Genomic DNA, 27517 nt, shown 5'->3' with positions numbered 1-27517 from the left:
TATATCATTAGTATGTGGTCATCTTACAAGACCGCTTGGGGGCCATTTACATATCTTCAAACAATAAAATAAAAAGATATTCCACCTGAAAAACAAACCTATATTATCTCAATAATGGCTTTGCTGTTAGGTTTACTTGATGTTAATCCAGCAGATCACTTATGGAACCGATATCTGTAAATATCCATATCTACAGTTCCTACATATTCCAAACTACACACATTAACTTCCTGCAATTCCTGAATTTAGATATGATCTTCCAAAGACTCAACCAAGAATGGTGATGCAGTGGCTAGTGCACTGGATTCAAATGAAAGAAAAGTGGAGTAAAAATCTCCATCTGGCAATCCTGTATTGGGTTCCCGTAGATTCCATAAATTACTACAAGAAGTACCCAAGTGATTCCTTTGAAAGTAACAGTGCTCATTCACTTCCCTAGCAAGCTGTCTCCTATGACCTCATCAATGAGAGGATGTCACACACACACACACACACACACACACACACACACACACACACACACACACACAGTAACTTTTATTCCAATACTCATCTCTTCCCAAAAAATTAATCTTGTCTTTCAACAAGGAAATTATTGTGTTAAAATACAAGACTTTATGGTAACTGTCCTTTTAAAATCCATTTTGGTAACAATTTATACTTACCAATTATGAAGACTGTGGTCAACGACCACTCAATTGCAGAGAAGGGGGCAATGAAAACAAAAGGTACAGGTATATTCCTCCACTGTTTTGTATTTATTTCTCATATCACAGAAATGCAAAAACAATATCTACACATATACCTCTCTCTTAGCTAAGCGTAAAGTTGAAAAATGTTGCAACATTGGCAGAAATTCTTGTATACTACCTCTTCAACTACTATGACAGCAATAACAAAAGACGACATACATCATTCAACAAAATCTCTGTACATCAAGAAAATTAAATACCATACAGCAAAAGTACATACATTTAAGTAGTTGACTAATAACAATAATAATGCTTCAATAAAAATTTTGAAGGTCAAAGAAACACTCCAAAATAAAGAGACCCCAACAGGTTTCTCAACCTTAAAAATGAGAACTATCACAATTAATCAGCAGATATGAATCCCCACCTCATGTACCAATGACACAAAATTTCTCTAAACAAGTAATGGCAAAACAGTGCAAAGGCAATGAATAGCAATAAATACACTAAAGACTTTGAGCAGATGTAGTGTACTATGCAGTGTGGGCAATGATACTAAAATGGAATGTTTACAAATGTACCTGAAAGAAACATGTAAAACCACTTTTTTATGCACATCTACCATGGGATTCTGTAATGCAATGGCAAGAACAAAATCACATTAAAAAAATTAATATCTATGAACACTGAAAGTAAATAAGCAAGAGCTGCCAGAGCAATGTGCATATAATGCGAAATTCCCACACATTAAATGAACTTTTTTGTCTGTAATTGCTGCAAACAGCCAACTAAACTGCATATGCAACACATTCTGTCAGACAACCAAACTTTTAACAGATGTCATTTAATTTACACAATAATAATTTGTTCACATTTATATCCAGACATAAAACTGGAAGTTAAATTCTTCAAAACTTTATGTCACGAAACTTCACAGTCAAATGAAGACATGAAAAATCAATACAAGGTTCTGTTACAAACTGCACAGAATCCATCAAAGCACACAACACGTATGTTGGAATCTGGCGATGTAACGTGCAGAAAAATAATCACACAAACTACTACATTAACCAAATAGTACTTGTGCAATACTTCATTCACTGGGGACAAAATATGGCCATACTTCAGTAAATTTATTATTCCTAACACATGCTTACAGTGAACTTGGTCCGCTATGCCTATAATAGGCCATTTGTTCCTTTCAAAAAATAGTTTCATTAATTATACAAAACACATAATACTTTGGGTTGACATTTTCCCATTCACCACAGTCTGCATACTTTCATCATGATACCTACTCAATTACTTGCCAGATATACATAAATGTTTTAAGCTGTCCTCCTTTACAACTAAGGCCAATAAATTATCTAATCACTAGATAAATATTTGAATAGTCACCCACATAATTTAACACCACATTCATTTGACACACACACCAATGTTTAAATGGTAGTTAATTATTGCAACTAACCACTGGTCCAAAATCAGCAAATGAGCAACATCTATTTCATTTTCTCTTCTTAATACAGTCTTACAAGAGCATTAATACACTCACCACAAACTAAATAGATCATGTAGGCAGAGCCTTACACAGACTACATTCTTTAATGTTTCTGATAACTTTATACTTATTCAATTAATAGGCCTGAAATAGTAGTAGTACTTAATAACTTCCACAACTAACCACAGAATTTAAAATATCTCAACCTTTTGTAAAGTTCTGATAAAATATACTGAAGTGAAAGAATTTTATAGAAACTTGTTGATTTTATTTACAAAAAAACTGACAGCACAAAAAGGTAGGTAGTAACAACAAATGACACTAAAATACTGCCCTCACATGTAAGCTCCGGAGAATACAAGAATGCAGTACTTACAAGGCACCTCTGTGTTTGAAAGATTACTTTAACTTTTCAAGATACTGCCAAGAAATTTTCTGAAAACAAAATATTATTAATAAGCACAATATAAACAAAATAAAAGACATAATAATCAAAGAACACATGATGTATTTGTAGATAAACTGGGATTTGATGAACACTAGGGGACAAAAATGCACTCTTATTAATAACATAACTTAATACCCCCATTAAGAAATGACAGAACAGAGGAAGAATAGGTAGATTGGAAAACAACTCACAAAAACTACTGAGCTATGAGCAGTAAGGTAATAAACAAGAAGTTACATTAAATCCTTTTAAATGAAGACTAAACAAGAGGAACCCTACGTTATACAATGTCAATCTTTAGTCATCTACTCCTCCTCCCCACTCCTGCTCCCTGGATGTAGGGTGTTTCTTCGGTCTAGTTTGATTCGGCTCATCATGATGTCCTCTCCGACAGTCTCTTCGTCTCACAATACCACTTGCACCAAATATCTTCAATTATTTGTCTTCTCATGCACCTTTTGCTCTGTGGTACTACAGAAGTTTTTTTCTGATGTCTCAAAATCTTTACTATTATTCTGTCCCTTCTTCTAATTAGACATTCCACATATTCCTTTCCTCACTGATTCTGTATAGAACCTCCTTATTTCTTATCTCACCTTCTTACCATGCCACACAATTTTCAACATCCTGCTTTAACACATCTCAAACATTTTGATTCGCTTCTTTTCCAATTTTCCCACTGTCCACAATTCACTTTCATACAATACTTACTTTGTTTAAGATGGTGCATATGAAATTCTTTTGAGTATCTCATGATATGTCATCAGTGTCACAGATTCTACACAATAAACTAAATAACTGTTTGGTTGCTACTTCTCCCAGATATTTTAGTAATCACATAGGAATGTTACATATTCTTCCTGCCTTGGATTGTAAGTCTTTCAGACCACTTCCAAACTCCAACTGCAATACTGTATCCCCTATGTCCTGGAAATCAAAACCTATTAAACCTGCATGCACTACCTTACAGTGTGCTTATACTCATCCATTTGATAGGTCTCATATTTATCTATGGGACTGTGTGGGCAATGTTCTTCCAAAAGTTGTATGCACATATGGGGGGGGGGACTATCTTCTAGGAAAAGGAGAACTGACAATAATGTGACACCATAAAAGAAGCTGTTGATGGCCAACGAACTGGTTCGGTATTCTCTAATCACTGGATTATCATAGTTTGTCACACAATTACTTTTTTATGGCAATGATAATCCAGTCTAGAAAGAAGTAGAAAATTGTCACTTTATCACTAATAGCAAATTGGACACTGCCAACTGAGCACACAATGGGGAAAAAAGAAGTCTTTGTCCTGTGTGAATTGCACAGTGCTGTGATAGTAAATATACAATAAGAAATATTTATCTCCTGTCACAAGAGAATATTCTGATAAGATGTAATAGTATTAGTAAACCTTTAGAAGACATTAATAACATGAAATAATCATGTAAATAATTTAGTTCTGTTTTCTGCTCATATCAGTAGGACCATTGTGTTAGCTTCTCGGCTGTTGGTGCTAATTACAAATCTAATTTTTATGATAATTCTATGTCAACTCCATATAACCCTAACTTTTAAACCAAGACCCCAAGAAAGAAATGAAACAGAAAAATCATGGAAAACTAAATAATGTACTAACAGCCAAACCTCCAGATGTCAGACACTCAAATCGGTACCAATCGTTGTATGCCGGTAGAGTATCAACCAAACTCCTATTCACTTAGTCCTATGTTCTGTCGTCCAGCAGGAAGGGCAAAGGGTGTAAATTTTAATTAAAAGTAATACCAGAGCTATGGAGCATATCAAAAGCATTACTGTGGGTAACCAACAACTGTTGCTTCTGTGAGGAAGTTGGTAAAGCGTTAGACCCTCATACCAAGAGTCCCACATTCGAACTCCAATGACGACATTTGTGTGTGTGTGTGTGTGTGTGTGTGTGTGTGTGTGTGTGTGTGTGTGTGTGTGTGTATTATTTGTGAAATTGTTACATAGGACAATGTGTTTATGAAGTGTAATAGCGCTGTTTGGAGATTACAGCAATATTGCCTTGGCAATCTGCTTTTGCTTGGTTTCTTTGAAAATAGTAAACCTATTGAGTACATTTGTAGTTTCACATAATATACAATCAGAACACAAAAGTAAAGAAACAATTGCACCACATGTGCAGAAGCAATAGTAATAGTAATATTAATAATTAATAATAAACAAAATGATAAGATCAATAATAATGTTCAACCAATGAAGCGAAAGTAGTCTGCCAAAACAACATTGTTACTAACTCTGAAAAGTCCTTTCACGTCAGGAAAATGTTCTCCCATGCAATATAATAGTTTCATGCGTAAACAGTTTAAACAACTGTCGTCGGTGGGCTCTGAACACACTACCTTCTCACTCACACGAGATCTACAATACAAACACTCACATATACACTTTTCCTGTGCTCCATAGTTCTGGTGACACTTTTAATTACCATTTATGCATGTTCTACTGGATGACAGCACACAGTACGAACTAAATCGGTTGTTTAGTTCATTCTCTATCGACATACAATGTTTGGTACCGATCTGAGAGTCTCACATCTGGAGGTTTGAGTGTAAGCAACACCTCAAACCAAAAAGTAGCTGGGCTTTGAAAGACACTAAAATACAATCTGTATTACTGAACAGCTATCCTGGCCGTACTTCATAAACCAAGTTGAAGGTTGCTTAACTAACAGCCTACAGGGGCAACAAAAATTTGATTTTCCGTATTTTGCATAATTATTGACTGGGTTAAAAAAATTAAAATTCTGTCACACATGAAGAGTTTTAATTTATGTTAAATATTTAACAAAATAAGTCAAGCATTGCAGTTAGAATTTGTGTGTATGTTTTGACAAAGCATAACTCATCATGCACAAATACTTAGACTATAATAATCCAGTATTTGCAAATTTGAGCACTTAGTGACTTGCAACACACTTTACGCACAATTTCATACTTCAATCAGGATGTTTCTTGTGAACACTTACTCTCCCTCCTCCCCCTGACAAAATGAAGTTTATGGTTTACTACATTTTTGCTAGTCATACAGTAAAACTGCCCGCATCAGGCATGACATTTTGAATTACTTCTTTATTACTAATTCTATTCACAACACATTTTTGCAGACATCATCCACATATACCACTGACTCTACCTCCAAAATTACATAACTACAGGACACACAGTTCAGAAGATATAACACAATAAACATTGATATGTGCGAAAAACGAGCTTCTGCTTAAAACAGGGCACAAATTACCCAGACCACACTCATCCAGTATTTGATCATGAGAGCACTTAGTGACTTCCAACAAACTTTAAACAAAATTTCTAAGCTTTTCTAAACTTTTTTCTCATTTACATGCTTAATGTTAAATAACTCACTGGTAAAGTAATGAGGAGTTAAAGCAGTTATAGACATTGGAGTTGATCGGGGATTAACTCTTTTCAAAAACTGACTTGGTCAAAGCCTACCTTAAGGTTACACTGGATGAGGCTTTGAAAGAGTTGCCTTGTGGGTAACACACTGTTTGGCCTCTATCAGTATCAATGACTAATGTTTAGGGTTACTAATGCAACTGCCATATTTCAACTTTTTTTTAACCGGTCTGACAGTTGTGCCTCACTGCACTATCTATCTAAAGAACATCGTTATGACAGGTGCAACCATGGAGGATCACCTACCGTATTTACTCGAATCTAAGCCGCACTTTTTTTCCGGTTTTCGTAATCCAAAAAACCGCCTGCGGCTTAGAATCGAGTGCAAAGCAAGCGGAAGTTATGAAAAATGTTGGTAGGTGCCGCCACAACTAACTTCTGCCGTCGAATATATGTAGCGCTACGCAGGCAATTTTGTAGGCACAAAGATAAATACTGGCACCAAAACCTCTGCGTCAGTAAATAATTTTTTTAAAAAAAGTGGAAGACGAGGTTTTTTTCTCCGCCGCGAGTTTCGACCACTGCATTTTCATACATTATCCAACGAAGTAAATACAAATTCCGTATTGTTCATCTTCGAATGTAGCACAATTTCAGTGTACTACGAAAATCTGACCGGCAAGACTGTTTGGGATGTTTGTCAATATGGCCAACTCTACGTTCTGAATTTTTTCCTATCTGTGAGAAGAGATGGTTGCTAATAGGAACCTGATGAAATTTGAATCACATACAGTATTCTCTTCACCATAAGAATAATACGAATATAAACATTTTGCCATGTATTCTTTCGTGTTTGCTGCTATATCATTTAAATCCTGTCTGCCTAATAAACCACGAAACTAGAGTGAGGCAACAGCAAACGCGGAAGAATATACGCATCGTCTCATGTTTATATTCGTAATATTCTTATGCCTAATAGTGATACAGCCAGAAATGAAGCACGGCAAGTGACTTAGATTTTTAAATCTAAGATGACTCTAATTTCTGTGCAGAATTTGATGTAATAAAGAAGCGGCCGCAAAGATTTTCAAACAGAGAAAAATTTTCGCCTAACTCTCGTTCAGAACATGTTCTATCATACGCAGTCTATTATTTGATTCTTGTTGATCATTATCAAAGAAAGCAGCAGTGTAAGTAACAACAAATAGCAGTCTTGTCATTGTTTCGCTTATGAGACGATTCCTCTCTCTTCTTTTTATTGTACGCGGCGGTAGCGCGCACAAAAGCAAGCAATGCCGCGAGCCGCGACAGGCCGTAAACACGCACTATCAGAATGCGACAAACAATGCATGACACAGTGCAGTAATGCATTTTCAGCTTAAGAGTGACGCAAACACCTATAACAAAGAAAACGGCATTTATCAGATCAAAGCAAAATAAGCAATCGATTCAAACCAGACGAAGCACGTGAAAAAAGGAAGGGTACCCGTATAAATACACACGGAGCGCCTGACGCATAGCAATGGCTACGTGGTAAAGCTTAACTGCTAAGCTTACGACTGGAACCAAACTACTGTAGCTGTATCGTCATTCATTCGACCTAAATTGTGTCTCATATTACAATGGACCAACTTTGTTTCGATTTGGAGGTGCGGCCTAAAACTTTTCTCTCCCCTTGAATTTCGAGTCTCAAATTTCAGGTGCGGCTTAGATTCGGGAAATTTTTTTTCCTTTATTTCGAGTCAAATTTTTCAGGTGCGGCTTAGATTCGAGTGCGGCTTAGATTCGAGTAAATACGGTATGTAACCTCCATTCTTTGTTTACTGTTCTATACTCCATAGGCCTCAAATGTAATTTGTAGACTTCCTTTGTTTATTTGGGTCATGAAAATTCCTAGCATGGAGTAGACCCCCATGGAAAAACCTGTCACTGACATTACAGCATTTCCCTCTCCATCTAATCCACAAGAACTTCAGACATTCCTTTACAAAGTGGAGCATTATCACAAGCTCATTCCCAGGACGGCTACTACTTGTATCTGTAGCTTCAGAAAAGCGCTCCTGTTTTTGGCCTGCAACCTCTGAGCATGTTTTTGTGCAGCTTTAAGGATAGTCTTTGCTCTGTGCCGCATCTTTCAAACATTTCAATCTGGCAAGCACCTGGTTCTGGCCACAGACATGCCCAAGTACAAGTGGGAGAAGTTCTGGTCCACTACCATTCAGATGTCAGAGAGCAGCCTACTGTCTTTGTATCAGAAACAATTCTCTTGGCTCAGCAACTGTATTCTCGGATGGAAAAAGAAGCTGTTGTCTATGCCTTAAAAATTTTCATATGCACCTGTATGGCGCAAAATTTTATTTAATTACCGGCCATAAGCCCTGGGTTTCCCTGTTTAGCCCTTCAGCATCCTTATCGGACAAAGTCACTCATTTTATTCAGCGTTGGGCTATGTTATTGTCCGATACAATTACGAGAAACATTTTCGTCCTATGTTTCAACAGGCACATGCAGTTGCTCTATCACAGCTCCCCATTGGCCATAACCTCTTGTTCAACCAGGAGGAACTGCTTTGTTTTCAACTGGATACAGAGGCGAGCACATGGTGGATGGCTTCCCAATCACCAGTTCCCACATTGTCTCCGATGTGGTGGCAGATTCGGTGCTCTGGCAGCTTGTACATATGATACAACACAGGTGGCCTGATGGCCCAGCACACTGAGCATCAAAACCCCTCTAGAATTTTTATGCATTGTGCCATTACCTCTCATTTTGGATGACACTGTTCTCTTGTCAATGAAAGAGTTTACTACCTGTGTTATGATTCCAGTGGCTCTGTGGCATGAGGTACTCTGCTTATAATCTTAGAAACTCTGGGGCTCTCACACACAAAACTGTTGGTGCACCGCCAAGATTTTTGGCCAGGCATCGATCTTGAGGTGGAACACATTGCCATGGCTTGCAATAAGCATTTGTGTCAGCAGGCAACACCGCCCACTGTTTCTCGCAAAGAGTCCACGCTGCATTCACTGGTCCCTTGTTTCTTTTTCCTTGACACTTCCTGGTTATTTGAAACTGATGCTTTTTCTGTTTTTCTTATTTCAGTCTTGTCCATCTATGACAGCAGATGTGACTGTCAGGACCCTGTCGAAGATATTCTCCATAAAAGGCTTGCCCAGCATCCTGGTTTTGGACAATGGTCCTCAGTTCATGGCACAGTCTCTCCAGAACTTATCTACACACAATGGAATTTGCCATGTCACAGTGTTTCCCTTCCACCCAATCAAACAGCAAGGCAGAACAACTTCTTCAAACAATTAAGACACAAATGTGCAAGTATGTAGAAGATTTCATGGCTGAGGAGGCTCTCACATTTCTTTGAAGCTCTTACAGAACAACTCTCACTGGGGCCAAAAGTCCCACTGAGCTCCTGCACGGCCATCAGGTGTGGACACTGCTCAACATCTTGCTGCTGGGCAGGTGTCTCCAGCTGCTCTGGTTCTGTCAATGTTCACGCCTTGTACACCTGTCTCGCCCAGGATGTTTGGATGGTGTCCTCAATGGATTCTGGCAGTTGTCCACAGACAGTGCAGTTACCATGCCTTCATGGTCCACACTAAAGATCAACTCGCTGCATACCACCAGAACCAGTCACTTCCCAGGATGGGTAGAGGACCCCTTCCTGTGGCCGTGGGCCTGACAACTCACTCTTTGTCGGCACTGGCCACTCTAGGGGTCGAGCAGCCAGGTCATGCTGACTACCCAAGTGGTTTGGACTTAATCAGCACCAATGGCAGATTTGCTTCCTGTGGCCAGTGCTAGTGCCTCTCATTGTGCTGAGCAGGTGCCACAGTCAGTTGGGATGGAAGACAGATCTCCGTCACCAGAGCCTCAGCCTCTGCCCTCCAGTTCACCATAATTGCTGCCAGTGCTGGTGCCCCTTGGCGTGCACTCTGACGTCCAAGTGGGTCCTGCCCTCCTATCATTGGTCCTTTCCACCATTCGCCCCCGAGTCCATGAGTGGTGGAGGTGCCCTTGTCTCACTCACCTCTGTCTATTACGTATCAGACTGGGTACTTGGGCCTCTGGCTGCTGCCAGGCAATGGGTTGTCCGCATCCGAACCAACGATTGGGAAATTTCTTATACAGGAACTTGTGAACAGCCATTGACCAATACAGCAGAGCTCCATCTTGTTGAAAAATGATGTTGGGTTGCAAGTCTTGTATCAGAGGGTACACAAACTGCTCCAACATGTCTAGATATACTGACCCATTTAATGTTTGTGTCGCAAAGAAGAACGGTCCAACAATCCTGTTGTGCATTAGCCCACACCAGATGTTTAGTTGAGGGCTATCAGGAACATGTTCAATGACAATGTGCGGATTTTGCGAACCCCAAATCTAAACATTACACCTATTAAACCTTCCCGATACATGAAAGGTTGCCTCATCTGAGAATAAACATCTTTCCAGGAAGCTGGCATCCATATCAATACGCTGCAGCATATCCACAGCAAATTGTTGTTGGTGTCGTTTGTTGTTCGGCGTTAGATGTTGCAGAATTTGCACTTTGTAAGCACACACATGACGACGCTGGTGAACTACATGATGCAATGTTGATCAAGGTACGTCAAGTTGCCTAGATGCTTGATGAATTGACTTACGCGGGCTTCTGAGAAACGTTTGTCTGACATCCACCACTGTCTCTTCTGTAACTCCGTAACATGCACCGCCAGAATGTTTTCGAACACTTCCTATTGCCAGAAACTTCCTATACCATTCCTTAATTGTTTTCACATCAGGTGGATCACATTCATACATACAACGATAATTTCTTTGCACAGTAATCAACGATTTTGTTTCTGCAAACCACACTACTGCTTGCAAGTGCTGCTGTGGAGTCACCATTTACACTTCATGTCACCATGCTGCACTCTGGTGACGACACTTGGCATTTCTGATGCAGGAATATAAATTCTTTGAGATGCTCTACAATGTGGTGCATTTTTCATTGCCGTATCTACTGTGGTTTTTCTCTCCCGGGTCCTTGAAATGAGGAAGGTTTGAGTGGGACACCCTGTACAAAATACAGATTGCAAATGAATAGAGAGACAGAGATGAGAGTCACAACTTCCAATAATGTGCTGAGGTTTGAAGAACTGATGATGATTACGCAAGTTCATCCTTCCCAATGATTTTGTTGTAAGTATAAGATGTAATCACATAAAAAATTCATTAAAACATGTTATAATAATAGCTAATAAAGGAATAACCACTCTTTTTTTGAAACAGCTTTATTTAACACGCACTTCAAGTCTCATGTCGTATGTGAAAGGAGCTGCGCATGTGTAACGTTCAGATCAAGGCAGCTGTGGACATACAAAGTTCGAAAACCATTTCTTTAGTGGGTCACTTATTTGTTTTCTCTACAAAGATGAGTAACCATGCCACATTTACAATTTTCTCTCTCTCCAGTTTACTTTTATAGCTCTGTTAGTCCCATTTGGTATGGCTGCCATGACCCAATATTACACAACTGGTCACACAACTGATCTGTAAACTATCTGCTTTGTAGACTGATTGCACTTTCCCAGCATTCTACCAATAAACCGAAGTCTACCACCTGCCTTACCCATGAGAGCCTATATGATTATTCCATTTCATATCCCTATGGAGTGTCACAACCAGGTAATTGTATCTGTTGGCTGGTTGAAACGGTGCCTCATTGATATTTTAGTCATAGGATTCTACTTTTTTTTTCATTTTGTGAAGCGCACAATTTTATGTTTTTGAATATTTAAAGCAAGCTGCCAATCATTGCACCACTTTGAAATCTTATCAAGATCTGACTGAGTATTTATCCAGCTTCTTTCAAAAGTCTGATGTTAATATTAATATTGTCTGCAAGGTCATTGATATAAAACATGAACGGCAAGTGGCCCAACACTTCCCAGGGGCACACCTGAAGTTACTTCTACATCTGACGATGACTCTCCATCCTACACAGCCTGTGTCTTCCTTACCAAAAAGTCCTCAATCCAGTCACAAATGTCACTTGATACACCATTTGACTGTACTTTTGACAGTAAGCACAGGTGTAGAAATAAGTCCAATGCTCTTCAGAAATCAAGAAATACTGCACCTACCTGTCTGCCTTGGTCCAAAGCCTTCAGTATGTCAAGTGAAGAAAGTGTGAGTTGGGTTTCATGTGATCAATGTTTTCAGAATATATATTGGTTGCAATGGAGGAGGTCATTCTGTTTGAGATACCCCATTATGTTTGAGCTCACAATATGTTCTAAATTTTTACAATAAATCAATTTCAATGATATTGGATGGTAGTTTTGTGCATCACTTCTACTACCCTTCTAGTAGACGGGAGTGACCTGTGCTTTTTTTACATGAACTGTGCATCGGTCAGAGGATCTATGATAGGTTATAGTTAGAAGAGGGGCTAACTTGGCCACAAATTCAATACTGAGTTTGACTGGGATTCCACTGAGCCCTGGAGCTTTGTTCAGTTTTAATGATTTCAGCTTTTTCTCAACACCACTTACACTAACACTAATTTCATTCATCTTTTCTGTGGCATGAGAATTAAATTGAGGCAATTCTCCTACATTTTCCTTTGTATAGGAACATTTGAAAATAGGGTTAAGGATTTCATCTATTGCTTTGCTACGCTCAATTTCAGTTCCTGTCTCATTCGCCAGGGACTGGACACTAACATTCGTGCCACTAACAGCTTTTACATACAACAAGAACTTTTTGGGTTTTGTGGAAGATCATTTGACAGTATTCTGCTGCAGTAGTCATTGAAGGCTTTATGCATTGCTGTCTTGACAGCAGAACACGTTTCATTCACCATCTCTCTATCTACAGCCCTATGCTTTGTTTTACATCTATTTTGCAGTAGTCTTTCTCTCAAGTAGTTTCTTTACAGCGACTGCATACCATGGAGAGTCGCTCCCATTTCGAACTGTTCTGCTGGATACATATGTTTCCACCCACATGGTACATTATTCTTTTAAACATGAGTCATAGTTCTTCAACATGCTCCTGCCCTGTGCTGGAATTTCCAAGTTCCTTAATGAGATATGACACTACTGATTTTTTTATTTAGTTTACTGAACATATATATCTTTCCGCTTGCTTCTTGTACTTTGGTGATCATTGTTGCTGCAACTGTGTCATGTTCACTGAAATCGGTTTCAATGTGGGCATCATCTAAGAGTTCAGACCTATTTGTTGCCATTAGATCCTGTATACTTCTATGAGTGGGGTCCCAACCTATCTGTTCTAGGTAGCTTTTACAGAAAGCCTTTAGTAATGTTTCACAGGATGTTTTATCACACCCACCACTAATAAAACTATAATTTTCTCAACTGATTGTTGGATGACTAAAATCTTCACAGAGGATTACAGTAGGCGTGGGGAACATGCATACAAGTGAACCGAGTGTCCTCTTAAAGTTTTTGGTTACATCATGAGATGAGCCTAGTGGGCGACAGAAGGATCTAATTATCATTTTATGCCCATCCCTGATACCGAGTCTTGCCCACACAATCTCACATGTTTCAATTTCTATCTCGATGGATTTGCGCTTCTTGTCTACTGTGACAAATACGCCACCTCCATTTTCCATTCGCCTATCCTTTTGATATAAACTTAAATTTTCTCCATAAATATCACTGCTATGAATTTCAGGTTTTACTGAACAATCTGTATGAAATTTATTATTTAAATCGAAGGTGGAGAGGGGAAAAAGGAAAGGAAAAGGGAAAGGAAAATCAAAAGCAAAAGGAATTGAAAGGAACTACCGATGTCAGCTGCATGACTTGATGCGAAATCAGCAGTAACGAGTAAAAATGTATGCTGAACTAGGATTTGTACCCAGGGCCTCCTGCTTACTAGGTATTTCTGTTAACCAGTGCACCACCCAGCACCGTGTTTATCATAAGTGTGCTCACTACCTCTGCAATCCTGGGTTTGAATCAATGTCTGGTAAACATTTTCTTCACTCATCGCTGATAATTCCAAATCAACTCCTAATGCAGCTGACATCAGAAGTCCCGTCCCGTCCCGTCCCGTCCCTTCTTCCCTTCACCTTCTATTTACATAACATGTATGACAGCTGCAGAATCCACACCATGTCTGATCTTTTGGACTTATTCAAAAGGATGGACACCAGGCATTCATGTAATGTATGAAATTTGATGGCTGTATAAGGATTTTAAGCAGAAGTATCTAATCCAGAATGAGATTTTCAATCTGCAGCGGAGTGTGCGCTGATATGAAACTTCCTGGCAGATTAAAACTGTGTGCCGGACCGAGACTCAAACTCTGGACATTTGCCTTTCGCGGCCAAGTGCTCTACCATCTGAGCTACCAAAGCACGACTCACGCCCTGTCCTCACAGCTTTACTTCTGCCAGTACCTCGTCTCTACCTTCCAAACTTTACTGAAGCTCTCCTGCGAACCTTGCAGAACTAGCACCCCTGAAAGAAAGGATGATAGAGCACTTGCCCGCGAAAGGCAAAGGTCCCGAGTTCGAGTCTCGGTCCAGCATACAGTTTTAATCTGCCAGGAAGTTTCAAAAGTATCTAATATCTTTAAGTAAGCTCACCAAGGCAACAAAAAATGTGTATTTACATTTTGGTGTTTCATTTTGTAAAAAAAGAAACACTGTTTGTTATTACATAGAATATGGCATTATGGGAAATGCATAATCCACAAAATATTTTTTTCCAAAGTAATCCTCAAAGCAAAGGATATCACATGAAGAAATTAAATTTGTGGGATTATCATTCCTGTACGGCATTTTTATTGCTGTAGTGGAAATTTTATTTCAGTTTGCTTTCAGTCATCTTACAAAATCAGTTAGTGCTCGAACATCAGTAAAAATAACTTCTCAGTTTTTAACATTTTCAGCATTATTATTCTTTTTACAAAATAATGATTTGTTAATAGACCAAGGGAAAAGTGGTCACAGCCATGGTTCATTACTAAGCAAGTGGCAACAAGCAATGTCATAGGTTGTGGGATATATGCTTATGCCAAACTAAAATTTTAAGTAATTAAACTTATAAAATAAATTGTCTCAACCAAAAGCAGTTCAAAATACATAGTTAAAATGATAACAAAACTTCTGATTTTTAAATTTTTAGAAAACAATCTACAGTTAAATCAATTTAAAACAACAATGTCTTTTCCTAATAAGGTACACATGGAGGCATTGGAGTCGCTGTGGGTGTTGGAAGAAGTCTTGTACACACTTCTCTTCACTGATGAGCAGGATGATACCAAGTACATGCTTCCAAAGCTCAAAGACGAGTACGAAAGATTGGGCTTCAGAGCAAGAACGAGGAAAACTGAATATACGAAGAATGGCAACAATACCCTGGAGAATTTGGATGTGGGAGCCATTACAATCAGGGGATGTAAGTCTTCTAAGTATCCGGGGGATATAATGGTTCCAAACAGAAGTGAAGATGATATAAATAATAAAATAGGGCAGAGCAAAAGTCGCACAACTGAACTCAGTCCTCTGGAATAACAAAATAATGAAGGAGGGAACAGATGCTATATTGTTTCATAAAATTTAGCAGAACTACCAGATGTCTGCAACTTGCTGCTACAATGTTTCAGTTTGGTTTGGTTGGTCTGGGGGAGGAGGTCGAAACAGTGAGGTGATCGGTCCCATCAGTTCAGGATAGGATGGCAAAGGAAGTCTGCTATGTCCTTTCAAAGGAACAATCCTCGAATTTGCCTGAACCAATTTAGGGAAATCACTTAAAATCTAAATCACGACAGCTGGACATGGGTTTGAACCGTTGTCCTCCAGAATGCGAGTCCAGTGTGCTAACCACTGCGCCACCTTGCTTGGTGAGTCTTCTGGCCACCGGCAAGTGAATACTATGAAAATGCACTGAGCTCATGTATTTACGACCAGCTGGCACATGCGTGGTGTATATGCGGCTTGAGCACATGCACTTGTGCTGCAAGTCTGTGCACTGCACTGCGTGCCCTTCACAGTGAAAGTTCACCTCATCAACATCAAATGAATTGCCTTTGTACCGTAAAACCACAAAATGATGCCAGCTACGCATAGCATGAAAATTCTCTGTGAAAAGATTCCACGTACAATTTAACTGGAGTGCCAAAAGTTTGACATACAGGCCACAATTTTGTTTCACTGCATTTCATCAAATGACCTGTGGAAATACAGCGTTCAGTGAAAGCAGACTTACTGGTTTGAGGAAGGCAAGTATGCTGCTGATTTTCTATAATGTGATCCTGCTCTGCGTGCATTATTTGCCCAATGTAAGGTCTGCCACATTCACATGGAATCCTGTAAACACTTGCCTTGCGCAACTCTTAAGTCACCTTTAACAGATCGCAACAGTGTTGAAGTTTTCCAAGGATGAAAGTTTGCTTTAACTTTATGTCTTATTAATATTCTGCCTATTTTTGCTGAAATATTTCCAATATATGGCAGATAAACAGTCTGTTGTTTTTATGTCTTTAGTGTTCTCCATACTTGCTGAGATGTGTATCTATTGCTCAGGAACACAGTTGGCAGGTAGTCCAGTTCTGTTTGCATATTATTGACATCCGAGATGGTATGGGTTCAGTGGATTAAGGTCTTTACAACACCCACTATTTGTGCTGGATGGTGCTAATTAGCAGCTAGCAAATACAGTCTGTATGAGTGGATTTTCGGAATACCAAATGTCCCATCACTCTTATATCGCACCAAGATATTTAAAAATGGCAGCAAACAACTGTCTTTTTTCATCTTCATAATAAATTTTATTTTTTATGTATGGAGTACAGATGTTGGAGGAACTCTTGGAGACAGAGTAAAACCATGAGACTGAACTGTAGAAGTGTCACCAACTTCTCACCAAAATAATGTTGGTTTTAAAATAAGTGAGGGAAGCACTCACTCCTTAGACTCTTCCGTATGATTAGCCACCACAGGAGATGAAAGTGTTCTCATTCTGACACCATCCCACTGTTAAAAAAAAGTCCTTGTTAAACAACAACTATGTCACGAAGAGAATATGCTCCAACAAAGCTGTAATGTCAGCCTCAAACCTACTGCCAATGAAATATGTCAAGTCCACCAGAAGTGCATTTGTAAGAAGTGAAACGACCTCAAAACTGACCAATAATTCACTGTTTTCCAGTTTAGGTGACTGGAGTCTGATGAAATCACTATAATTTCTGATATGATATGGGCATTTGCCTGCAATGGATTTGAGTAAAGATGCCAGGTATTTGGCCAAACCATACGTTGCTGCTCCAATATTGCTTACTATAGGACATAAAAGCACACTTTCTTTGTAGGCCTTGGGCAGTCCACCCAGCATAGCTGGAATGAACTATTTGGTCTCGGACTCTTGAAGGCTTCCTTTGGCAGTGTTGGACCCTTATCCATTTTGCAATACATTTGGTCCCACAATAAAACATTGATCTTATTAATATAGTCCTCCTGTGGCACGAGCACATTAGCATTACTTTGACATGAGGAAATTAAAATGTGTTTCTTTCAGTGGCTTGTTCTTTGTTTCTCTTCCGCATGTTCCTACAAATACACTCCTGGAAATGGAAAAAAGAACACATTGACACCGGTGTGTCAGACCCACCATACTTGCTCCGGACACTGCGAGAGGGCCGTACAAGCAATGATCACACGCACGGCACAGCGGACACACCAGGAACCGCGGTGTTGGCCGTCGAATGGCGCTAGCTGCGCAGCATTTGTGCACCGCCGCCGTCAGTGTCAGCCAGTTTGCCGTGGCATACGGAGCTCCATCGCAGTCTTTAACACTGGTAGCGTGCCGCGACAGCGTGGATGTGAACCATATGTGCAGTTGACGGACTTTGAGCGAGGGCGTATAGTGGGCATGCGGGAGGCCGGGTGGACGTACCGCCGAATTGCTCAACACGTGGGGCGTGAGGTCTCCACAGTACATCGATGTTGTCGCCAGTGGTCGGCGGAAGGTGCACGTGCCCGTCGACCTGGGACCGGACCGCAGCGACGCACGGATGCACGCCAAGACCGTAGGATCCTACGCAGTGCCGTAGGGGACCGCACCGCCACTTCCCAGCAAATTAGGGACACTGTTGCTCCTGGGGTATCGGCGAGGACCATTCGCAACCGTCTCCATGAAGCTGGGCTACGGTCCTGCACACCGTTAGGCCGTCTTCCGCTCACGCCCCAACATCTTGCAGCCCGCCTCCAGTGGTGTCGCGACAGGCGTGAATGGAGGGACGAATGGAGACGTGTCGTCTTCAGCGATGAGAGTCGCTTCTGCCTTGGTGCCAATGATGGTCGTATGCGTGTTTGGCGCCGTGCAGGTGAGCGCCACAATCAGGACTGCATACGACCGAGGCACACAGGGCCAACACCCGGCATCATGGTGTGGGGAGCGATCTCCTACACTGGCCGTACACCACTGGTGATCGTCGAGGGGACACTGAATAGTGCACGGTACATCCAAACCGTCATCGAACCCATCGTTCTACCATTCCTAGACCGGCAAGGGAACTTGCTGTTCCAACAGGACAATGCACGTCCACATGTATCCCGTGCCACCCAACGTGCTCTAGAAGGTGTAAGTCAACTACCCTGGCCAGCAAGATCTCCGGATCTGTCCCCCATTGAGCATGTTTGGGACTGGATGAAGCGTCGTCTCACGCGGTCTGCACGTCCAGCACGAACGCTGGTCCAACTGAGGCACCAGGTGGAAATGGCATGGCAAGCCGTTCCACAGGACTACATTCAGCATCTCTACGATCGTCTCCATGGGAGAATAGCAGCCTGCATTGCTGCGAAAGGTGGATATACACTGTACTAGTGCCGACATTGTGCATGCTCTGTTGCCTGTGTCTATGTGCCTGTGGTTCTGTCAGTGTGATCATGTGATGTATCTGACCCCAGGAATGTGTCAATAAAGTTTCCCCTTCCTGGGACAATGAATTCATGGTGTTCTTATTTCAATTTCCAGGTGTGTATTTCCATAAAGTTTCATTTGGCCTACAATTGCTCTATTTTCATGAGGGGCTTCTCAAGTGGTGGAAGTTTAATTATAATTACTCTGTATAATGACAACTTTTTTATTATTTTCCTAGACATCTACAGCTATACTCTGCAACCCATCTCACTGTGAGCAGTGGAGAGTGAGAACAACTGCACCTGTTCAAATTTCTCTGGTTTTCCCTTCATATTCATTTTTCTTAATGTATATAAGTAGAAGTGACAAAAAGAATATTATAAAAAAGATACATTGCTGCTCATAATAAAGGTGACACTATGAGTTTCAAACAAGCATGACGAAAAGCCAGAATGTCTGCTACATCTGGCTGCTCTGACCAAACTGATGAAGCTGCCAAAAATAGCTGTTATGTGTGTGTCTGGTGTGCTTGCTGGTGTGAATGTGTGTGCATTTTCCTTTCTGAAGGAAGCTTTGGTTGAAAGCTCAAACGTGTAACTGTTGTCGCTTCTGTCTGCAACTCAATGTGTCGTCTTTATGGAGAGTAGCAATCTATTTTATTCATAATACAGCTGATATCCCAACCTCCACTTTCCATTGTTTGGGAGAAGTGATGTGTTGTTTGAATCTTCCATGATGCGTAATACTGCTCTTGTTGAGTCACTCCCTGGTGTTTGATCAACACCTCCATGGTATTCTCACGATTGGGTCATTCCATGTCAACTCGCGCACATTTCCCTAATGAACATTGGTAAAGGTTAACATTCCTCAAAGCAATACTGGCCGACATATACGGTAGTAATTTGTTTGACTATGCACGACTTTGTGCAGAGTGAGTGTGAACTTATGGCAACTTTGAACTGCTGTATGTCAGGCAATGTTTGTTGAAGGGGATGAAATTTGGCCATCTTGTACAGCTTTACTTGTTTTGTTACGAATGATAATAGGAAGAATTTTATTAGTGATATTCAGCCAGAAAATTTTAGGCAAAATCATCCAAAAAATTTGTTCCCAAAAACAAGTGTCAAAGTTTGGTTTCTTATATCATGAGGACTAAAGGTATGGCGAACATGAAATTTGGCATGTACTACCCTAACAACACAAGTTCTCAATCATAAAGTTTCATTTATGTACCACTTTCCAATTCTGAATAAATTACGTGCAAAGTTGAAGACTTTGCAAAAAGGTAAAAAATATGGTATTTTAGATCTGATTTTGCAAAAAAACTGTGTTCTATAAAACTCTCCAAACTGGGCTCAACAGAAAGAGCATGGTTTGAATTGCAAAACGAAGTGTACTTGATTACCCAACACGAGTTAACAATGCTAGATAATTTGAACCAAGTTTGGGCACATAAAATCGTGGTATGAATAAAAGATAAACTTTGGATTCTTATATCCTGTTGAGGCAACACATGCTGAACATGAAACTTAATAAACATTAGCTCGATAGCACAAGGATGTGGAATACAAAATTTTATTCACATACTATTTTCCAGTAATTCAATTTCGTCATATACGGACATGGTTGGAGACCGTGGCTATTACATAAAATAAATTGTTGATAGTGTACAGCAACCAGCCATGAATTGGTTTTGGGTTACGTTATTCCAAACGTATCATTACCGGCTTCGGTTCCCCCCTCCCCCCGTTCACAACATAGAGTATATTACAAGTCAACAGACGATACCATGGTAATGTTTGGTTTACAGTAACTATTGTTACATGCCTGAAAAAAACTGTTCAATGATGAATTGTACATAAATAAATTTGAAACCAGTAACAGTACTTTTTGAATAAAGAAACCCAAAACCAATTTGTGGCTGTTTGCAATACACCATCAACAATTTATCTACAAATTTGTCAAAAAGACGAATAAAGTATATTTGACACTTCTTTTACAAATAGTTTTCTATTACAGCTTCAAAACCAGTCTCATTTGAAATAATGTGTTTTAATCCTGACACCTCCCCCCCCCCCCCCCCCCCCCCCCACTAAAAGTGGGTTTAATTTCCAACATGAGCTAGCTAACATGGAACTTCGGATACAGCAACTTAGCAATATAAGGTTTTCCAATATAAAATATTATTCATGTACTGCTTTCCAAATTTCTAGAAAATCAGTTCATACACAATTTCTGTAATAAACTACAAAATCAGCCCATACTCGATAATCAAACACACCTCGTTTTGCAGTTCAAACTATGGTCTTCCTAATGAGTCCAGTTTATAGTGTTTTTACAGGACTGAGTTTGTTGCAAACATTTTTACAAAATCTTCAATTTTCAACTTAATTTATTCAGAATTGGAGAGTAGCAGATAAATGAAACTTTATATCTGAGAACTTATGTTGTTGGTTTACTACATACCAAGTTCTCATACCGTTAGTCTCCATGATATACGAAGCCAAAATGACATATTTTAGGTGCCAGTTTTTTCGGGCGATTTTGCCTAAAATTTTCTGGTTGGATACCACTAGTAAAATCCTTTTCATCATCATCATCATCATCATCATCATCATCATCATAATTATTATCATTATGAGAATGCATAAAGTTGTACACGATCACAAAGTTTCATTTCTTTCAACTGTTGCCAGAGATATACAACTCACAGTTGCCAGAAACTGACACTCGCTCTATGCAAAGTCACACATAGAATCAAACAAATGACTATCTTTGCCAGCAATGTAGGGAAAGAGGTGCTACTGATTTAACAGGTATTTTATTCTTGTCATCACTAGATGAGGTAGTCAGCTCTATATCATTTATTGACTTATACATCATATGTCTTGAATGAGAATGATGTCTTTTCCTTGGAGGCATGTTGGCATTCAATGGAGTTGCCTGTGCAGCACCCCGATCCAGATCACTCCAAAGACACGATTGCACTCACCTTATATAGCCACTCTGGGTTAGAAAAATTCACGACAGGGTGCAGTGCCTATCCTGTATGCGGGTGGTAGGATCTCTAGTAGCCCACATATGGGGTGAGGGTTGCAATCAGTCAAGGTTGCACACAAAAAATTGATATATGACTCATGCCTCTTTATCCAGTGGAGCGTAGAACACAGAGCATCCCAGAGAGCTTGGTTCAAGATGCTGGAACTGGCGGTCATTTGTGCATGAGGTGTGCTTGTGTGTGTGAATGATGTGTGCCTCTCTTTTACTGATGAAGGCTGTGGCCGAAAGCTTTATGTTAAGTGTCTTTAAATTGTGCCTGTCTGCAACTTGACGTCTTCTTTATGGTAAGTAGTAATCTGTCTTTCCCTACACTGCTGATATTCCTACCTGGAGTTTCCATTGTTTGATATATCTTGGCTAGTAATGCTTTGATGAATGATAAATTTGAAAATGTTCATTGGGGACCTGTGTGCATGTTTACATAAAATTTCAATGAAATTTGTAATTGTCAAGCAGGAAAATTTTCCAAAATTAGTTGATTTGACATGGAATGATCCAATTACTAAATGAAGCTGTGATAGAAATTCTTAGGCCCTCTAGAATAATAACTATTTCCTCCATTAATCTTAATTTCCTAGAGAGCCCCACTGAGGAGGAATATGGTTCAAATGGCTCTGAGCACTATGGGACTCAACATCTTAGGTCATAAGTCCCCTAGAACTTAGAACTACTTAAACCTAACTAACCTAAGGACATCACACACACCCATGCCCGAGGCAGGATTTGAACCTGCGACCGTAGCAGTCCCGCAGTTCCGGACTGCAGCGCCAGAACCGCTAGACCACCGCAGCCGGCTGAGGAGGAATACTTAAGAATCAGTTGAATAAGGAGTTGTTAAGTTAAAATGACTTCTAGCATCCCTCTAATATGCCTAACCTAAGAACACACAACTTCTCTGCTTGGTAATGCTGCAGTGAATCACGCTGTTAGAATATCTAGCACCCCTGCAGAAAGATGTATCTATTCACCGTGTTACCAAAAATAACGAACGTCACCAACTTGGACCCAAAATTTGGGAAGCCAAGCTCTGCCTGTTACAAGCCAGGACAAAGTAAGGTGTGAGAGAGAAGTAACACCTCTTTAAAAAAACATTGGTCCAGCTGGCCCACCTAGTAGTACCATGTGATGGCCCCTACCAGGGGCGACAGGTGAAGATGGTCAATGGTTCTGAAGGCAAAGGGGGACAAAGTGCCAGCTGTGGACAAAGCGGAGAAACTATCTTCATACAGCAGCATCTGTACCTTGGTGAGGCAGCTGCAAAAAGGCACCAGTTCTGCAGAGGAGCTGTTTGTCCCTGCTGCCAAGAGCTGGATGATCTGGGCTAAAGAAGTTAGTTCATCTACGAATTGCTACTGTCAACATTGGCACCATGTCTGGAAGAAACCAGGCATTAGCTGAAACCTCGAAAAACCAGCACATTAACACTGCATGTATGCAAGAAAAGAAATGGAAATAAGTGAAGGTCCAGGAGATCGGTGATGGATTCAAACTCTACCATAACAGCACAAACAGCATTTGTAATGGCGTAGGCATTGTGACTAGCAATAAGTATCAGGACAGAGTCACAAATGTATACAGAATCTCCGACTGACTCACGAGTGTAAAATTCGCATCTGGCACATCTACAGTTCGAACTGTGTCCTGCTAGGTGCCTCAAGTCGGATGCTCTTATGAAGAGAAGGATGAATTTTTGACAGCATTAGATACGCATCTACAAACTATTGACTCTGAACAATATCTGATAATAGTTGGTCGTGCAGGATCAGCAAGAAATGGGTATGACCAATGTCATGGTGGAAATGGATATGGCACTGTCAATGAGGCTGGGATACTGATTCTGGATTTCGCCCGAGCACATGAGCTTGTGGTGTCCAACACATTCTTCAAGAAGGGGCATGCACATCTGATAACCTACACAAGTGATGGGCATGACATTCAAATTGATTATCTACTTACAAGAAGAACGCAACCTGAAGCTGGTAACTGACATAAAAGTCATCTCCTCAGAATAAATTGCTTCCAGCATTGGTCCCTCTTGATGGACCTCAAGTTGAATATCCACAAGCGAAATCGTCCCCAAATCATTAGAGTGCAGGGAGTCAAATGGTGGCGTATGTCAGAATGCGTAGCTCAGCTCACCACTGCTCTTAAGGTCATTGATATGGGTACAGACCAGCCAGTATTAAGCATATGGGACAGTATTACTAGCCAAGCCCACTGTGCAGTGAACAACATTCTTGGCAGGATGAAACCAGGCAAACGAGCGATCAATAACGAAGTCTGGTGGTGAAATGAAAATGTTCAAACAGCTGTGAGGGAGAAGAAGAAGGTTTCTAAGTATGGTTCCAGTCCCACACAAATGAAAATCTGCAACATTCCCAGACACAAAAATTGACTGCCGAGAGAGTAATTGAGGCAGCCACATTATTTTACTATCATGTGTATGATGAACTGGATGCACCAGAAGTAGTAAATAAAATTTATCAACTCACCAAAGCACACCATCGAGCCAGCCAGGACATTGGTCATGTCAAACACAAAGAACGAAGACCATCAACTCCTTCGACACCCTCTCAGCATTCTCCACAGATAAAGTGACTACTTGTCCGAAAAGTTTTGCTATCCTCCAATACTAAGTGCTGATATGGATGCTGGACCTGTGCTACCAATTAGGAGGCCAAGCAAGCAGTCAAAAAGATGAAGAATGGGAAGGCTACTGGCCCTGATGAATCCCAGCTAATGTATGAAAGATCCTTGGCCACAAAGGTGCCACAATTCTTACTACTCTCTTCAACAGAATCACAGATAAGGATATAGTCCCAGGAGAACTAGTGTCGCACTGACAATCTGGTAGCAAAAAGGTGATGTGACAGAATGCTCATAGTATTGACTAATTCAACTGCTTTGTCACATGATGAAGATCTTTGAGTGTGTTATAGATTCTAGGCTCAGTGCAATTGTTTCTATCACCCCAAATCAATGGAGGTTTATCAAAGGAAGTGGAACCACATATGCCATCCATACCACTTGGTTACTTATTGAGACACAACGAGAAGAACAAGGATACTCACATGTAATTCCTAGGTCTGGAAAAGGTCTTCAACCATGTCCCACATCAGCTTATTTGGCATGCATTACGATCTCTCAATGTCCCTGAAGCCTATGTCCAATGGGTCCAACTGCTTTATCAAAATGTCTCCAGCAATGTCCGATATATGCACTGGGAACATCACCCCCTTTCACTATCCATGTCAGAGTACATCAAGGTTCAGCACTGTCACCTCTAGTTTTTACCCTCTGTACATACATTGTGACACATGACCTACAGTACCCCACACTTGGTCACTTCTATATGTTGACGATGTTTTACTGGCAAGTGAACACCATTAAGATCTCCAGGAACAGATGCAGCAGTGGAATCAATGACTTGGCAAATTTGGCCCCCGTCTGAATATACAGAAGACAGAATGCATGGAGTGTGGTATTCAGACTGATGAGATCATCAAAGTCAGTGGAGAGGACCTGAAGAAAGTGGAGCAATTGATTTGACAATGCAACAAACGTCAATGTTCGACAGCGACTTGGAGTTGCACTCATCTCAGACGAACTATGGAAAAGCAGGTTAAGATGGTACACGGACACTTCGTGCGCAGTAAAGCAGACTTGGTGGCAAGAGCAACTACACACCTGGACATAAATGGCAGACAGCCTAGTGGTAGAACCGAGACACAGATGGACTGTATCAAGAGGAAGATGGAGTTCTTCAGTGCCAACTATGAAGATGCCATTGACAGACCCAAATGGAGGCAGAGGTGTCAGCAAGTGGACCCTGCTAGTGCAGGATAAACACTACGAAGAAGAAATACCAAAAATAGCTGTGACTTTTTTTTTCCCTTCCTCCCTCTAGCATTCACACATTACAAAGTATTTTTAAATACTTACTGAATAATGTCAGGCAATTCAGGAGCTCTACAAATATACTTGTGTCCATATCGGTACTTATCTTCAAATATCACAAATTCAACAGAAGCAGCATCTTTGGGCCGTGTTTGTTCAAGACTTTTGTAGAGCTGAAATAAATTTAAAACAAAGTTTTATTATCGCTATCTGCTTCCTGCAACGTATTTTTTTTTTTTTTTCAGAAGTGATTCATTCTAGTTTAGGTTGGTCCAGCAGTTATTGAGAAATGACCACAGTATTTCACAGTAATAGCATAATTCATTAGTCACAATTCTTCACAAACTATTTTAATTATGAAAGTGTAAACAAGATGCAATAGGTGAAAAATAAACCTACAACTAAATAGCAAATGAAACTATATGGTTCCAGAAATCTTTTCAAGTCTCAAACATCTAAGATGTATACGTGTAAATCGGGGAATACCAAGTGGGAAGAGGAATCTGGACTGAGAAAGGAGGTATGATAGGGTAGTCCATGCATTTGTGCAAAGCCACTGTGCCAGGGTAGTATAGTGCTTAGCGCATTTGCCTAGTGAGCAGGAGACATGGGTTCAAATCCTGGCCTTGGTGCAAATTTTCATTTGTCACTTCAGTCTGAAAATATAGTACAACTAAACACTTCTTTCCCATCAAGGATAAAACGAACTTACAGTTATATAAAGAGGTTACCTTCAGTCTCACTGCATTATCTGTATTACTACACTAGTTATATAACCAAGGAATATTCACTTGCCTTAGAAATTCGTTACTTATGAAATTATATAATTTAGCAATTTATATAGATTTTTGTGAAGAATGTTTAATATACCATTCACAACAAAGTAATCAGTGATGGACCACAAACTCTGCAGGACAATGGTGGTTATGTCCTTATTGAAGGAATCCCTCTAGTGTTGCCTTAAGAAATTTATTGTAAAACCATATAAATGCTAAACCAAGAAAAGCCAGAATGGGAGTTTATATGTACAACTTCCAATAACTAACTTAGTTTTATGCTGTTCCTGGATTGGGCTATGAAGAGAATAGTCATGTTATGTTTCACATCTTCATGAAATTGTATTGGATTTGATGCAAGCTTCTTTTAAAAGTTTTCAATAAGCATTTACTGCTAACTTAGTAATTCTGGTTTGGCTGCACCCTTTACCATAGAATAACAGTTATACATAAGATTTCTACCAAGCAACACAAAAATATGTACAGTCATGAAGTACACACAGGAACCAATTCCACTTAACATGATGATGAAACAATTTAAGTAGGATAGAATAACGGAAGTGCAGAGAAAGTCGAGGAAAAGAAGCCATCAATGATTCAAGAAATATTTGAGCTTTAGTTAGGAATTAAAATAAGGTGAAGTTCCAACAGGCTGAATCAGAATGGATGAAAAAGAAGATATTGAGAAAGGTATGATTATATGAAATATCCACACAACATACAGGGATATTAAACATGAATCCAGAAAAGTAAAAATAACAAGCAGACTGACGTAAGCAAATAAAGCTCTCTACATTAATATAATTATACTGGTTTCAGATATTCATACATAAATGAGGAAAAACTTTC

At 40.0% G+C, this 27517-nt stretch overlaps 1 protein-coding gene across 5 annotated transcripts in view; it reads right to left on the bottom strand.

Annotated features, from left to right (window-relative positions):
- Nucleotides 1-729: 729 nt before the first annotated feature.
- Nucleotides 730-27517, bottom strand: part of LOC126162612 (lysophosphatidylserine lipase ABHD12) — a 107151-nt gene continuing 80363 nt past the window's right edge. For all 5 annotated transcript variants that reach the window (XM_049919224.1, XM_049919225.1, XM_049919222.1 and 2 more), the window contains 2 exons: nt 25938-26065; nt 730-2628 (listed from right to left, as the gene is read on the bottom strand). In XM_049919224.1, coding sequence (XP_049775181.1) covers nt 2598-2628; nt 25938-26065 — 159 coding nt within the window. In that variant the 3' untranslated portion in view covers nt 730-2597. The remainder of the gene's footprint in view (nt 2629-25937; nt 26066-27517) is intronic.

Source organism: Schistocerca cancellata, chromosome 2, assembly GCF_023864275.1.
Source record: "Schistocerca cancellata isolate TAMUIC-IGC-003103 chromosome 2, iqSchCanc2.1, whole genome shotgun sequence".
NCBI lineage: Eukaryota > Metazoa > Arthropoda > Insecta > Orthoptera > Acrididae > Schistocerca > Schistocerca cancellata.
The sequence above is the reverse complement of the archived record's forward strand: the minus strand, read 5'-3'. Positions and strand labels throughout refer to the sequence as shown.